Raw genomic sequence first — 15,867 nt, forward strand, 5'->3', positions numbered from 1 at the left:
TGTTGTAAACAATCGGAAACAAAACAAACGACTGCACTGTAAACAAACTTGTATCACCACAGTAGATTATGCACACTGATTTGAATTCTAGGAGTCATGTAATACATCATGCACTGACATGGAATCACGCGTTACAAAAACATGTCACCTCAGTTATATTAAGAGTCAATGTTTTACTGCATTGAAAACGACAATCTGTGCAAAATCTCGCTGCTGATGATCATCAGTGTAGAGAAAATCATGCACAAAGTTCAAGTATTCAGTTTTCATATATATATATATATATATATATATATATATATATATATATATATGTTAAGTCTACTAACGATAAACACGGATATTACTATTACACCCTGAGAAAACTCACGATATGGTCCCAAACAACAGAATATCCATGAGGATATGGGTCTGCTGGTGCAGCATTAGCCTTCATTATATAACTGCATAACCATAAGTCTTCTTTTTTTCTTTGAGCTACAAAGGTGGTCCAATAGACCGTTTAGTGGACAATGAACAGCAAATAAATACTGATGCAATTACAATGATTTACTTGTTAAAATATCAATATTAAATTTGGTCCATCCAAGAATAACAATAACAACACCTCAACAGTAATAATCACAAGCCAACGGACACAAACATCCCTGACAGTGTTACGCCATTCTTGTAAATTGGAAACAAGGCAACAACCAATCATTTTTAAGCTCTAATAATAATAATTTCCTCATCAGGCCCATAAGCAAAGGGTCTGATGTCTTTTAAGACATGCTTAGGTAATGGGCAGAGAATCAAATTTGGCAGCTGTCTGGCTCCAAAAGAGTGGGAGTCAGGAGTGTCTTAATGCTGTAAGCCACACATGAAAGGATGGTCTCTGCGTGTGCACCCTTCACGACAGTAAGATGAGAAGCTGTGCAGGCAGCTTTAACAATACACATCAAAAACTCATCAAAAGTCTCTTGTTACCAAATCTCATCTCATGTCTCATTTTAGGAGGGAAATATGTGTATACAGGGCCAGAAGTGCACATGCCACTGCCTGAGCAAAGAATCAAACACTGAATCCTGTAGTTAAAATACCAAAGGGGCTTCAAGAGCCATCTGCTGAAGGCTATCTGTCACTGAAATCTTCCTGTGGCATTAGCAGCATGGAGAGAATGAGGGTGGCAAAGTGCTGGGATATAGACTGTTAGTAGCCAAGGGCAATAAAGGGAGGGGAGAGGGCAGAGCTACGCAACAAAATCCCAACCTGCGTCAAAGCTGGGCATTCCTGGCCTTGCAGCCTATCCTTTTGCATGTCTGAAGCTGGATCACAGAGAAATTAATAGGACCCTGTTCAGTGTTTGGCATACTTCTATCTGTTGTCCTTTCCAAAAATATACTTCTACTGTGAGATGTGGTTACATGCAGAGACACCTGTCAGGCCTGCAGAGTGGCATGATGTGCCTCTGGTCGCCTTCATGTCATCTATGAGAGGGCTCCTGGCCCTGGAAGAGCTGGCGGTACACAGAAAGACCTGGAAAGAGCAAACCAAAGAGATTATATTCAAAGCAAAGCAGTGAAATGTAGAAAGTATTTTTTTCCTTTTGGTCTCTTTAAATATTCATGGTCACGGTGGTAAATGGCCAGCTGATCAGCCCAGTCAGCACAGTTGTTTGTCTTTTGTCTGATTGTTCCTTCACATTCAGCTCTCCTTACCCCTCATGCTATCGCCTTGGCCTCCAGCCAGGTATCCAGTAGAAAAAGGCATTCCATGTACAGTTAGGGCTGCCGTGTTTGTGCTCCCAAACAGTATTCCCTTTCATTCCCTCTCTGCGCACTGTTTGTTTTGGTGCTCTTTTACACTCTGGGGCCTGACTGAGCTGGAAAACGAAAAACATCTCCCTGACTTCCAATCTGATGACATGACCACTGGAAGTGCCTTCCTCCAGCTCAGCAAAAGTGAGATAAAGGGACAATATTCTCTCTTACACTTCCCTATCCAAATGACACTGAAATAACAAAGAGCAGCAAGAAAATAACTTGTCATTATTAAACACTTTCTAATTGAAATACAGTACTCCGCAGATACAATGGAAATCATGCATCATGCATAGTAGTTTTCCCTCTACCTCCTTCCATCTACTAATAAAATACTTATTTAAATGCATTGTTTAATCTGAGAGAGTCAGTGAATACTTAAGCATCCAGTAACTTACATAATACAGCTGAAAAGGCAATGTCAGCCAATTACTTACTTCCTTTCCCAACAAGGCACCACACAGTCTTATTTTGATAGAGAGAGGCCTAAGCTATCTGTCCTGACATGATCAGACTACCATTAAAATGGCACAAGTGCAGCATTCATTTCCTTCTCAAACTCTGGCAATAAATCTCCTCACAGTCACCGGCTGTGGAGCCCTGAAAACATCAAGGAAACTTCAAGGGAAGCACTGTAAAACACACGCGCCCGATATAATCAAGTTTTGTAAGCTTTGGTGGGCCCTCATGTCATGTCAAAAATCAACATACAAGAAGTACGGAAAGGAAGGGGGCGGGACAGGGTGAGTGAGCAGGAAAGGTTTTCAGAGGATAAAGGCAGAGTTGTATGAGCAAAGAGAGGAAGAGATTAAGAATGCGCACAAGAGAGAGATAAAGGAGAGTGTGATTAATGATGGTTGACAGCTGATCATAGAGAATGCTCTCCATCTGGACTCGCTCTAACTGCCTGTCAGAGTCGATCAGGGCAGCTCAGTCATCTCCCTACAAAGGTACACTGGGCAGGCAGAAAGACCTGATGCACTTCTAAGCTTCACAAAGGCGGTGCCCCTTCCAATAACACACTCCCCCTACACCAAAACACCACACAGAATCTCTGTTCAGCTCCCCAGCAGTCCCATTCTCAGTGCGCATAAACCTGCCCTGCTAACTGGCTTTAGGGGTGAATATATGTACTTTTACTTTTGAGAGTGAGGCATGTCCCCCTTACCCTGTGCACCATGAACGACGGAAAAAATGCATTCATGAAATTCAGAAGCTGCTCCCAAAGGATCCAGTTACAGTAATTGATGAGTTTATAAGATGTTTGTTAACCTAAGCCAGCTTTCATAGTTCAGGGAGGGGGGGGGGGGGGGTGAAAATAAATCTCTAGTCTTAGACACACAATTTCAAGAGTGTGTGTGTACGTACGTGAGTTTGTGCAGGGATTTGACAGCTCAGTGCATGGCTACTGTATTGATATCATGCGAGGAACAGTATAATGATTTGCTAATGCTAATGTGTAGCAGGCCTCTGGAAAAAGCCTGTGATCAGGCATGAGTTGCTTAATATCAGAGTTACTCAGGAAATGAGAAAGGGTGACAGGGCCAATGGGAGTGCATGAATCCACAGAGTCTGAGCTGCATTTGTTATTCTGTAGTAGGGGATGTGATTTCTTAAGTGCAGCACAAGGGTGGATAGCAATTATCACTGCATGGTAAAGGCCAGCAGATGGGAATGCTCAAACTGTTCCCGCCTCATTACATTGTAAGGCAGATGACACAAACGAATTCAGGCTTATGGCTGGCGAACTCTGAGGTGAGGACCAATCAGCATGGTGTGTTTTTAGTGTGACAACAATCTATCCACATCACACTAGGTGAGTATTGATACTGAGCTACTTGTGTTATGGTTCATCTGATTAGTTGAATTGACACTGATAGACTGAAAGTTCACCTGCCACATACTTTTCCCAAGTAGATTCCACAAACAGATGGTTCTGTGTAACAAACCACCTGGTCCAAAGTATTGTCTCTACCAGAGCTGCAGTCTTTACTATTATGACCATGCTGTTAATTTTATCTTGTGCAAATTATATTTACACATCTTTCACACTCGCTCAGCAAGCAGGGGATGGGTAAAAATATCCAGTGGTGTTTATCAGTCCTCCATGGGGAATGTCCACTATGCCTGGCTGTAATCAGTGATGCTGGAATACACCCCCCCAACCCCCTTTGCCTGAGGACTACAGCACAGCACAGAGCATATATAGCACTGCAGCATCACACCCACCTGTTTTACCGCAGATGGCCTCATAAACCACCTGCTTGCCGCTGGACAAGGTTCCACTGGCTGAACTCTCTGAGGACGTCTGCCTGTTAATCAGACACAGGATAAGTGAACACAGACAATGATCATTCCACAAGGGGATCATGCAGAGACAAACTGTATTTAAATGACTACGCTCAGCTCCACCGTCATCATACGAGCAGTGGGAAACCTCACAGAGGTCTTTCAAAACATCAGATTTAATAGATAACAATTGTTTTTGGCTGCATGCATTTGTGTATGCCTTAGGAGCTGTCTTCTGACAGGAGAAAAACGGAGTCATTTTCAAATAGCTTTTTTTCTTTTTGTGCAGCCAGTGGAGGCTCGTGAGGCTAAGTGTTTACTGAGAGCCTCTTAAGAGCTATTGTGACAAGAAGGGGAGAAATTCCTGCTCCTTGTCCTGGGTGATGCGATTGTCACACTGGCGTGATTGTTGTGGTGATTATGGTGTTGGCTACAGGCTGCAGACAGAAAAAGGAACAGACAGGTACAGTATGGGTTGAATACAGTAGTAGATTTACCTTACAGGGCTTCATACATTAGTGTGAAGATCATAGACAAGGAATTACACAGGCCTTTTCTCATAATCAAACAGCAAACACAGTGTTTTCACAGAAAAACCATTATAAGAACTACTGAAGCACGGAGCAAGAGCAGACACGTCTGTAACCCTATACATTAAATCTGTTAAGCATTTTTTTAGGGGGAACAATAAATAAAGCTTAGCTGGCATTAACCTCTTGCCCCAGAACAGCAGCTTGCCAAAGGAGCATTAATAAGGTAATGAGGGTACACACTGCCTCCTTGTAAGGGGCTGCACAGTTGTTCTTTCATACCATTACACAACCACAAATAGAACTGGCCCACTTTAAGCATGGCATACCTCCACAGGAAGCAACCGCTTTCATATTGAGAGGGGGGGGGGAGAAAAAAACTTGACCTCTGGGTCCTTCACATCACTTTCTTTGTCAACAGTCTCTCACTCTGTCACTCCAAGCGTCAGGCAGCAGCCAGAAGCACCACAGGTGAGAACTGATTCTGAACTCAGCAGTATGTGCGGATGATACATAAGCCCAAAGTTGAAAATTTCACACTGTGCACACAGAGCTGAAGTTCTTATGTAAACAAAAGTGATGTGCAGCCTTACTTTGTGTGCACTCAGGTAGTTAGATTGTCTTAATGTCGCTCCAAGTGACCAAAGGGGATAAAGTTTAACCATAAACACACGTTTGGCAGCTTCTGTGTGTATACAGTATCCTGTGAAAATAACTACTGTTGTGGCTGATTAATAGGGAGTGAAAGCAGCAGTGAGGCTGACATTAATGGGGCCGCTGTAATTGTCACCCTATTAGTAATGCCACACGACAGCCCGGGTTTCCGTAGTTACAGCTGCGACTACCCAAACCTCGCAAACAAAATACCAAACAGGCTCATTTATTTGTGTTACAAATTGCTCCTTTCAAAGCCTTCACTGAAGTCATACCACTTTGAGTTGTTGCAGCACCTCAAGCTGGCAGTTGTGGTATGTTGATAGAGCAGAAAGAGCCCTGCCCTGCTAAGTATGATACCAACATGCTGCACATTTGCTTCAAGCAAGTTCAGCGTGTGCTCAAAACTGTCACTAAGAGGGTTTGCCAATGTCCACTCTGCTTTTAATTAAAAGTAAATGCTGACTGGTCACTGGACAAGAGTCAACACTTTCAGACTGGACAGCACTCTTGAGGGATTTTGTCTTTTCTCCAGACAGGAAATCAATTGGCTGCATCAACAGAAATTTACAAGAAAACAACAAAAACCTAATTTCATTCTAATAAACAGATCCAGCTAACAACTTATAATAATAAGCTGTGTATGACTTAAAGAAATGACAGTGCTAGTATATTTGTATCAAGCAACAGTTTTTTAGCTGAGTAGAGAAAGGTGTTTGAATGGCTGGATAACCTTGAACTGTTTGAACACACCCAGCACAGTGATTCTATTATAAGTTGGAGGGGCTTAGGTCTATACTGGGATGCATTTCAGATGTGCCTCAATAACAGAGGTATTGGGTTGCCCCTAAAATGAGCACTGGAAATAAAGGGAAGCAACTTATTATCTTTCCATTTTCTGCAAACAATCATCTCCTTTCTCCTGGATAGAGTTTACTTTTCTCTGTCATTCTTTCTTTCCCCTCTCTCTTTATTCTTTCTTTTCATTGTTTCCATCAGCGCATTTTTGGTCTTGAAGCTTCCGTTTTTCCCACACTCTCCCCTGTCACACTGGTCAACCACAAAAATGCAGGACAGAGGAGAGTGTGAGGGGGCTCTGGAATTCCACATGCAGAGGGTAAACATGGTAACTGCCAGGAAGACACACACACAGGAGCAAACACAGCACCTACCCAGCTGCCCTAACCTATTCTATACAACCCCGGCCTGCGCTGCATCCCTGCCCTCTTAACTCTTTCCTTGCCAGGTACAGTTTGTCCAGTCAAGAAAGATGACTGAATGTAACACGTCAGCAGAGTAAGGGCTTTGCGAAGTGCAGTGTCAGCGGGGGCTACACAGCTGAAAAGAATGAATGAGTCACAGAGAAATGGTCTCTCAGATTTTTTGGATAAATCACGTTGTCTTAGGGCTTAATTCGGACACTATATAAACAGCCCACGTTCCAGTCCAGTTGCATCCTCTCCTCTTAACCATTAAACAAGTGTGAAGAGCCCTTCACCGCTGCAATGGCGTGCGTTAAACAAACAATCAGCCCCGATCACAAAGGTTGGCTGTTGTTGTGTAATTTGGCCAGATGTTGCCGTAATAAAGTCATAAAATAAGTGAGGGAAATAGCTGGCAGTTCAGCTCAGTTTCACCCCTTTCCTTTTATTTTTCCTTCTGTACTCTTCAGCTTATCTCCAAACCAAACAGGATTTAAACGGCGCACAGAGTCCAGGCCCTTCCACTGAACCACGCTCTGTTTACGGTTCAGGCAGAAATCAGGCCTGTGATGAGGTTGTTTACTGAACAGGCAGATATACCCTGCAGCCAAAAGACTGGGAGCACTCTTCTACACACATATTCTAACTCTCATTAGCATTAGCCGTGTCCTCTTGAACTCACCGATCCCATGAACCCTTTCCCACTCCTCAAGAGAGGGCCAATGAATGCTACCCCACTGCACTGAAAGTGTAAATAGACTGATTTAAACACTGATTCTTTGGTCTTACTTGATGAGGCGCTTTGTTGTTGTTTTCCTGATCTGTGTCTCTCGGGCGCTGCTGGGTGGCTTCGGAGCGAGAGCAGGGCTAACACAGGTCTGGATGTGGCTGTGAGTGGGCTGAACATGAAAGCTGGATGGAGGGCAGCTGGATGATTTTGTGGGAGCCTGGATGTGTGTTGTCTGCTCTGGATATTGAGCCTAAGAAACAAAGAGAGACAGCTGTTACTTATGGGCAATATCAAGCTACAAAAACAATCAAACACATGACACTTTAACCATATATATATGCATAACATGAAACATACTTTTTTAGGAAATAAACTGAGCACAGCACAAATTCATTCTGATTTTTTGTGCATCAGCTAACCTGGAATAAAATATCTTGAAGGTCCAGTGTGTTAGGTTTATTGCCATCTAGCCTGGACCTTTATTTGGTCAGATCCAGAACTTCACTGTGTATTAGTGTGTATTATATATACTTATATAAAAGCAGGGCTTGTCAATTGCAATATACTCTACTGGTTGTGGACTGGCAAACCTCTGTCCAAAAAGGACTAAGGAGGTGTGATCATATTTGGAATGGGTTAGTCATGGAAAAAATGTGGCCTCTGGTCATTAAGGTGAAATATCAGAGAGCTTGACATGAATTAGTGCAGATATTAATGAAATGCCATCCAGTATCAAAACAAGCTCAACATTTTTCTGCAGTTGGCTGCCCTGAAAAGCAAATTCTTCACATTATTTATTTGTTTATACAAGATCTCTTCAAAGGCTTGGGAAGGGGGGAAAATACTGTTGTCTTACTGACATAATATTTTAGAGCCACATTTCACTCTGTCCTTGCAGTGGTGGGGAATGCTCACATACATTCTTTCCACATGTCATGTCCATGCTATTTTTCTCTGCAGCTTTATAAGGCTATCTAACAAGCTAATGGTTTTCCAGCCTCACAGTATAGCTGTTCAAAGGGCCCGACAGGGTGACAGGGAATATCTGATGTAATTTCTGTGTTGATAAATGAGAAGCTGAGTTTCCAGGTTGCAAGGCCTATGGCCGCAATTCAGTTTGAGCGGGGCCAGGAAGGGCACCTTTCTTTCACTGCCAGGTGGCCCGGAGCCAAGCCTGTGGAGGAGCCGTGCAGTCTGCACCCAGTAACTGGAACGTGGATTGGAGTGCCGGAACAGACCCCTGTCTTTTTTGCTCTCACAGAAGTAAACATTTGTATATGAAGACACTGTTATTGAGTCAACTACTACTGCTATTGTGCCTTTAAATGATAAAAAAATCATTAATAATTTGACCATCAGGTCAAGAAAAATGGAAAACGTTCTATCAGGGACTGCATCAAAAAGATCGCTCCAATACCTCGCTCCTTATAGACGTCAAGTCACAACTCAGTGACTATTTCCTGGACCAATAGGTGCATGACCAGCAAAGAAAGTTTGGCTCTAATAGCTAAGCACACGTTGCCAGAAGAGCCTGGCAGAAGGACCCCTGTGGGATGGCCGGGATTTAAAGGAGGAAGTCTGACTAGGTGGTGAGACAACCGTATCCAAAGTCAGTCTTTCTATGACCTAAGCGTACGAGGGTGAACATCAGCACGGATCTCTCTTGATGATGTGTGTATACGAGTGTACTCTACACATGCAGTCCTTAGTGCCACAACGCATTTCAGATAGTAAGTGATGTTTCTGCCTCTAATATGTCAGAAATAAGAAAAATATGTGTGTTGACTAAAAAAAGACGATAAACGGCACAGAGAAAGGCAAAGGGATCACTTTCATAAAGTGGCTTGCGTAAGGCTACCAGACCAAGCCAAGAGAAATATCACCTCAATTGCATTAATTAAGGCCCAACCAAGATGATGAAAAAAACAATGACGTGAGAGCAACTGCATTACTCAGGACAGATCGGAAAAAGCGGGTGCATCCAATCATTCCAGCCTGTAAGCCGTCCCATGGCACTCTCCTGTCTCCGTTCTCTCCATCCATAGATTGACTCTACAAAATCCACTGGAAAGTGAATAAATACACGCTTCCTGTTGAGATTCTCTTTCAAAGAAACTGTACAGAAAGACGGAGGGCCTATCTTTTTTCTCTAAACATTAAAATTATACTGTGCAAAATGACCGGGACCTTTTTACCTTTCTAATCTCCTTGTAAAAACAGCCAAATCACATCTGTCACGGCTACTCAGCCATGACTAAAAGGTTTTTTGTCGCTACAGCGCTGCTGCTGAGAAAATCATATCCCAAAATTTTATTAGTGTTGTAATGGGAACATAAATGGAGCTCAGTTCAGATATGAACTCGTAAAGGAATCTGTACCGGGGCTTCTCTAGTGCCCTCATAGGCAGCATTCCTTGATTACTCACCTTCCAATATAAACCTAGCCGAGTCACTCAGCCAAACAATGTAATCTAAGGGTGAGGAGTCAGTCATGTTTGGCTCTCCAGGAATGAGCTTCTGTTGAGGAAGATCTTCCCACCAAACATCATTTTGTTAAGCGGTTTGGAAGGAGATTCTCAGAATAGCTCTGTAAATGCTAACATAAAAGCCCTCTTCTTGATGTGGGCGTATTTTGCACTACTTTGGACAGCTGGGCTTAGGTAAGGGAATATTTTGTACAGACACAAATATGAGGGTTTTCCTGAGGTATAATTTAACAGTTCTCAGACACGTTGCTCAGTTTCTGACAAAGGAAGCTAACAAGCCATTTTTCTATTGTAAGATTTACATCAGAATGACAGTGGCTTATATGTATCTTGTTGGACTAACACAGTAGACTTCCACTTTAAAAATTATAACTGTGAAACAAACCTGATGTCTGCAGTGGCTCTGGTCCAAAAACTGATGAGACTTGAGTCTCTGCTGTTGCAGCTGCTGAATAGCAAACTGAAGCTGGTAGCTTCCCTGGGTGGGCTGGTAGTGCTGTTTGGGGCTCACCCCGGTCACCAGGCTATAGGCACTCTGCATCTGTCCATTCCAAATGTCCTCTTCATCCTTCAGTGGCCTGCAGCTTAGTGAACAGTGATGAGAGAGAAGTAATTTTAAACAAACAAAATCACTGTTGTGAATTATGTAACCTTTGAACAAGTAGTTTACTGCATTTGGCCGGGGTTATTCCTACTTTGGACGCACAGTGTAGACAAGGACAGAAAAGGGAGGAAAGACATGGACAGAATTTGTGTGATAAAAACTCAACCTCCATAAATCATGGACATTGGCAAAACTTGGTAGTATTACACAGCAAATAATTTTACATTAGAAAGGAAAAGAGCAAGCTCTGAATCTGTGTTCAGGGCTTTTATCTCTCTGAGGCCTCTCCACCATTACATCCATCTGACCTTTTCCTCTTGGGTTGTTTCTCTGCCATCTTTCCTTCAGCATGCTAGCATTAGCCAGATTTACAGTCCCTATTCTTCTTCTTCTTCTTCTTCTCCTAATGAATTTTCCTGTCGCTCATTCTGCCCCCTCTCTCGCACATCCCCATTTGCCCCTGTTGCTGGTTGGCTTTAACACTATTATATGGATCAGTCATTTAGTTTTTTCCACATTTACAGAGCCATGGCTGTGTACAAAAAAAACCCACACTGAATGGACAGCTAGCAGACTGTAGTTAATTTACTGGAAATGGTGCTGCAGTACTGACATTTTAATGGAAGTGTTGCAGGTATCAGTGGCTGAGTAGGCAACTGTAATAGTACAGATGTCACTACCTTTTTTTTCCTGTTTAGTTGTTTAATCGTCCAACTCAAGCTGAGATGTGACAGTAGCTAATTAACTCCCTCCATTTCTCTCCACGTGTTGAAATTCAGCGTCACCGGTAAAAAGTAAAAACAACAAGACAGCTGACAGCATCCTCTCAGTGGCTGCTGGGCCCACAGAAGCCTCAAATCAAAGTGTGCAAATCAGATTCAAAGCAGAGGGCAAGCCTGTGGCAAACACAGGATGAACTAAAAACCTTTCCTCTTTGCCTCACTGCTCCCCAAGCTTCACGTTCCATTCTCATCACAAAGCCACAACCTGGAAAGCAAACCTTTTGACGAGCTCCACGAGTTTGTAACTGGATTATCTGTCATTAGGACTTAAGCCTGTTTCAGCCTCTTTTTTTTCTTTTTGGTCCCTGCTAAAGCAATGAGGTGACCAGCCTCCCCTTCAGACATGCTTAAATTGAGTCTATGTGGAGTCTGGTGTGCTGCTGTATATATACCACCTCAGCCAAAAATAATGCCATAAAGAGCACTATTGGGAGCTCAGAGGAAAAATATAAAAGAGAAAAAAAAAGAAAGAGATACATGCACAGCTGAAGAAATGGAATCCCTGGGGGTCCTAATGACAAAAAAGGTTCTTGGAAATTCCTCCCATTATATGCAATAACATTTGTCCATTTGTCTAGAGTTAAAGAAAACACTGCAGACTTAAAATCACAATAGCCACAATATTTTTAGAACCAAAGTACGATAAGGTCTAAAATTAGAATTCAATTAATCTTGAACAACAATGCACACTGTGGGATAATAATCTTGTGTTACTCAAGTGAAAAAAAAATCTGTCCTGTGTGGCCAAACAAAGACACAAGGGATCTAAGGCTTATGTGAACATGCTAACCGCCCATGCATTTCTCAGTTCACATAATAGCACATATATTAGAAAAACAACTGGTGTGACCAAAGGCCAATTCAATGTTTTTAGCTTGTGGAAACAAAGGCTTGTCTATAAAGCCCGCGAGGCCAGAGATCCTACAATGCCAGAAGACAGAACAAGAACTCGTTTTTTTGTTTACAGCAGCGACTTCCTTTAACTTGGCTGCAGGATGCACACTGGACCTCAGGGAACTTCAGTGCTACTATTTTATTAGCTAAAATCTAAAAACGAGTCAAGAGCATATGTTTTTCATGAGTGCAATGTCACTGTAGAACCCCATGGAGTGGTCTTTTCAGACAGGGCTTGTCAACACAACACTACACAAAAAAATGATACAGATCGCCATGAATTTCAAAACCAGGAGGAAGCAGTTCCATCCAACACAGCAACCAATGAAATTAAAAAAAAAAAGTGAGATGGAAGAACAGCTCTGCATCTGAGATTCTCATCACTGGCACATGTGTGGAGCTCCAGCTATCTGGGACTTCCCTCCCTGCTTGACTTCTGCTCGTGGGTGTCAGCTTACTCCCCGCTGTGCACGCCATCCTTTAATATGCTGATATAACTTACTGTAGAGCAACACAGCAGTGCAAGTTAAGCACATGTGCGGCATCAATCTAACTCAGCGTGAATGTGGGAAAATGAACCGTCTGAGATGACATCATGCCACAGTATCTCAAAGCCCTGCCCGACCAGTGTAAACATCAGCCGCCTCAAGAGCGTGAGGGTATTTCCAGCCATTAATCAGTGTTTGTTTATCCTGTTTTATTGCAACAACATGACAGAGAGCAGAAGTGTCCTTGCAATACAAAATATGACAATCTCAGCATAGCCAGTACAGCGGTGAAATAAGGAGAATGTGTGTGAATGGCCTTGCTACAAAAATAGTCACTCGAAATATGACAGCAAAGGAGGCTCTACGACTAGACTGTAAACTAGTAAAACCCTATACAAATATTTGTCCTGTATTCTTCTCCAGTGAATGTCTTTAAAAGAGACTAAACATTGAGATTTGTGTGTTTGTTGGTCTATTCTCTACGTCTGTGTTATCCTAAACACTGATAGGTCCTGCAAATTAGATACTGAACATACCAAAAATGCATACATTTTATCAGCTGCATTTAAATACTGTTATGTAAATACCCCAAAATAAATAATAGAAACCTGATTATGAGCTGGAGACATTTACACAAGTTGTTCTGTGCAATAAAAACTAGTTTACATGTACATTAGTCTAACATTTAAAATGCATGTTTTTTAATAAAAACGAGGCTACAACTCACAACTACTCCTCTACTAATCTTTTTTATTCTTCACTTAATAGTTTGGTCTATGGTCTTTATTAAGATGTATGACAAGGGGAAGCAGTAAATCTACTTTTTAAAAAGCTGGCCTCTGAAAATACTGTTTGACTGCATTTTAGAAGCAACTCCATATTTCACACATTAAACTGCTGAAATACATTAAAACACAAGTATTTCTCCAAGCTCCATTCTACATGTTTAAAATTATTACATACAAAAAGACTGGCAGTTGAATCTCCCATTTTCCTAATACTACTGCACACTTTTGTGGTGAATACTGCTGTAAAAGGTGTGAAGGAGTTCTTCTCTTTCCTATTACCACATCTGGGTCCAATCAATGTGAATAATAATAATAATAATAAAACTCCTATTTTTTCTTTTATATTCAAAGAAAGAGGGACATCAAACCATCAAATGTTCCCCATCAAAGAATTTGTACATTTTCACCAGAGTTTTTCTGATTAGTTAGATTGTTGGTTCAACAAATGGGCTGACATAAAATCCTTTGGAAGGGTATGTCCTTACAAACTTCGACCAAGTAAAACAGCAATCAAAGAAAGTATTGAGCTGAACTAAAAATACCCAGAATAAGCAGGGTTGTGGTATTTCTCCGTTCACAGAGATGGAGTAAACATTACACTGCCGATAATAGATCGGCAGCTCTTTGTACATACAGACAGAGGAGAATAGAGATACTATTGTGTGGCCAGATGCATCTTCAATATGTTTTCACATATTACAGATAGTGAACTATTTGAACCATCCATCAAAAACTCAAAATACAGCAGTACTAAAAGTACTTATTCATTTACTAAGCTGAATATATATCTATCTATCTATCTATATATATATATATATATATATATAAAGTAATGTGTCTCTGCTTTTGAGGGTACAGTCTGAATATCTGATGCCTGCTTTTATGGTGTTTTCAAACAGCTTACATCGGTTCACGAGTACACCGAATGGAAATCATCATAAATGCATCAGGAGGTCCAAGACCGGAAGTGATCCCTGAGTTAAGAGTGGGTGTATGAAGACATGCTGTATGGTTTCACAGCCCCTCTGGCTGTCAGCAGACTGGACTGAGGTGCTGATGCAGCATACCTGGTAGATCCTGGCAGCAGTACTTCAAAGAGCCGTACTACGCTTTGAAACCCATCATACTTCACCCCTGTGGTTCCTTAAAGAGCCAGTGCGCTTAACAGTTTCAGTATGTTTGGCACAAACCATCAGCCCAAGCATAGGGGGAGGGGACTCAGGAAATTCAGTGTTTTCAGAAACAGAGTCAGAATAAAATCAAAACAATTTTTTTTCTAATATCTTATTAAAGACATTTTATTGCAATAAGGGCAAGCCAAAGGGCAGGGAGTACTGAGGGACAAGAGCTTTTTGTACTGCAGTGACAACTGGAAAGACGAATGAATCGTATGTTTTTTTTTTTTTGACAAAAGCTACTGTACAACATATGGATATGCATAAGAAATATGATCCATTAAAGCAGTGAAATACTGATTCCACAGCACCATACAGTGTATAAATAAGTAACTGAAGCTATCTGTAAAATTATGAATTCTATTAAAAGCCTCTTCTTGGTTTGTGGAAATAAAAACATTTTAAAAAGGGAAAAGGCCAGACATTCCTGGAATTCCCTGACAGCTCAATACATAAGGAAGGGCTGGACTGGAAAAACAGAGTCCAAGATCAGGGCCAAGCTGTCTGAGAGACTGCCACTCACATATCAACAAAAACAGAAAAGAAGAGGCCATTGACGCTTTGCCCTCAGTGAGTTATACCTTCACTGGTCTGTTGGCTTATGATCCTGGTCTGATACCATACACCACAACCACGTGATCATTTTCTGTCATTCTTCCTCCTTTTCTCAGGGTAGTGTGACGGGTTAAGATTAAGAGAAGTGAGGAAGGAGGAATTTCAATGGGTGCAAACGCTCCATGAGTATTGACCTTGCACCAATGCCTCCTGTAGAACCTCTCCGACGCAATCTGTGAAGCTGCCAGCATGCTTCACACACTGCCGGCACTCAGCAGCCAGTTCTACTGCTACTTAGCTCCACAAAGCACAATTAAAAAGGAGAACAAAATGCCTATTTCCAGGCACATAGTTGAACTGACCAGTGTTGGCACTCCGCAATCCTTTTCCAAAGACTAACGATCTACAATCTAAAAATTCGACAGAGGCCATTAAAAAAGGCTTTTAGATTCGATTGAGTGTGACCAAATAGGCTACCACAATTTAAGTGTCTAAAGACTTGTATAAAATTGATTATACAGAAAATCTCTAGGACAGGCCAAAGTGAATCAGATGTGAAACCTGAACAGCTTTTCTGACACTTTCACACACATCAATCTCAAGAATTACTATTGCAGAATCCCTGAGGTTAAACACTCGCTTGCTTCAGGCTTCATCACAGTTTGTGACTCTAACATTTGTGCACGTACATCAACACAGCATCTCCAACTTAAAGTCTGTCAGAGGAGGGACAGGCTGTTTACCTTGGCAGTGAAGCCCATTGAGACTGTAACACACTCTTCTGTCTGCAGCCTCAGGGGACGGAAAATAAATAGTACACGTGAGCACAATGGTGAAACCTGACCAAAAGTAGTATTGAAGCTTTTACAGGGCAGCACAGGCAGATGCAGTG

At 41.9% G+C, this 15,867-nt stretch overlaps 1 protein-coding gene across 3 annotated transcripts in view; it reads right to left on the reverse strand.

Annotated features, from left to right (window-relative positions):
* Positions 1–242: 242 nt before the first annotated feature.
* ttll5 (tubulin tyrosine ligase-like family, member 5) overlaps positions 243–15,867 on the reverse strand; it is a 41,294-nt gene continuing 25,669 nt past the window's right edge. For 2 of the 3 annotated variants that reach the window (XM_028394686.1, XM_028394685.1), the window contains exons 28-31: positions 10,075–10,273; positions 7,264–7,454; positions 4,029–4,111; positions 243–1,515 (exon numbers count right to left, since the gene is read on the reverse strand). In XM_028394686.1, coding sequence (XP_028250487.1) covers positions 1,463–1,515; positions 4,029–4,111; positions 7,264–7,454; positions 10,075–10,273 — 526 coding nt within the window. In that variant the 3' untranslated portion in view covers positions 243–1,462. The remainder of the gene's footprint in view (positions 1,516–4,028; positions 4,112–7,263; positions 7,455–10,074; positions 10,274–15,867) is intronic. The other variant, XM_028394684.1, reaches the window with a different exon arrangement.

Source organism: Parambassis ranga, chromosome 22 (genome assembly GCF_900634625.1).
Source record: "Parambassis ranga chromosome 22, fParRan2.1, whole genome shotgun sequence".
Taxonomy (NCBI): Eukaryota; Metazoa; Chordata; class Actinopteri; family Ambassidae; genus Parambassis; species Parambassis ranga.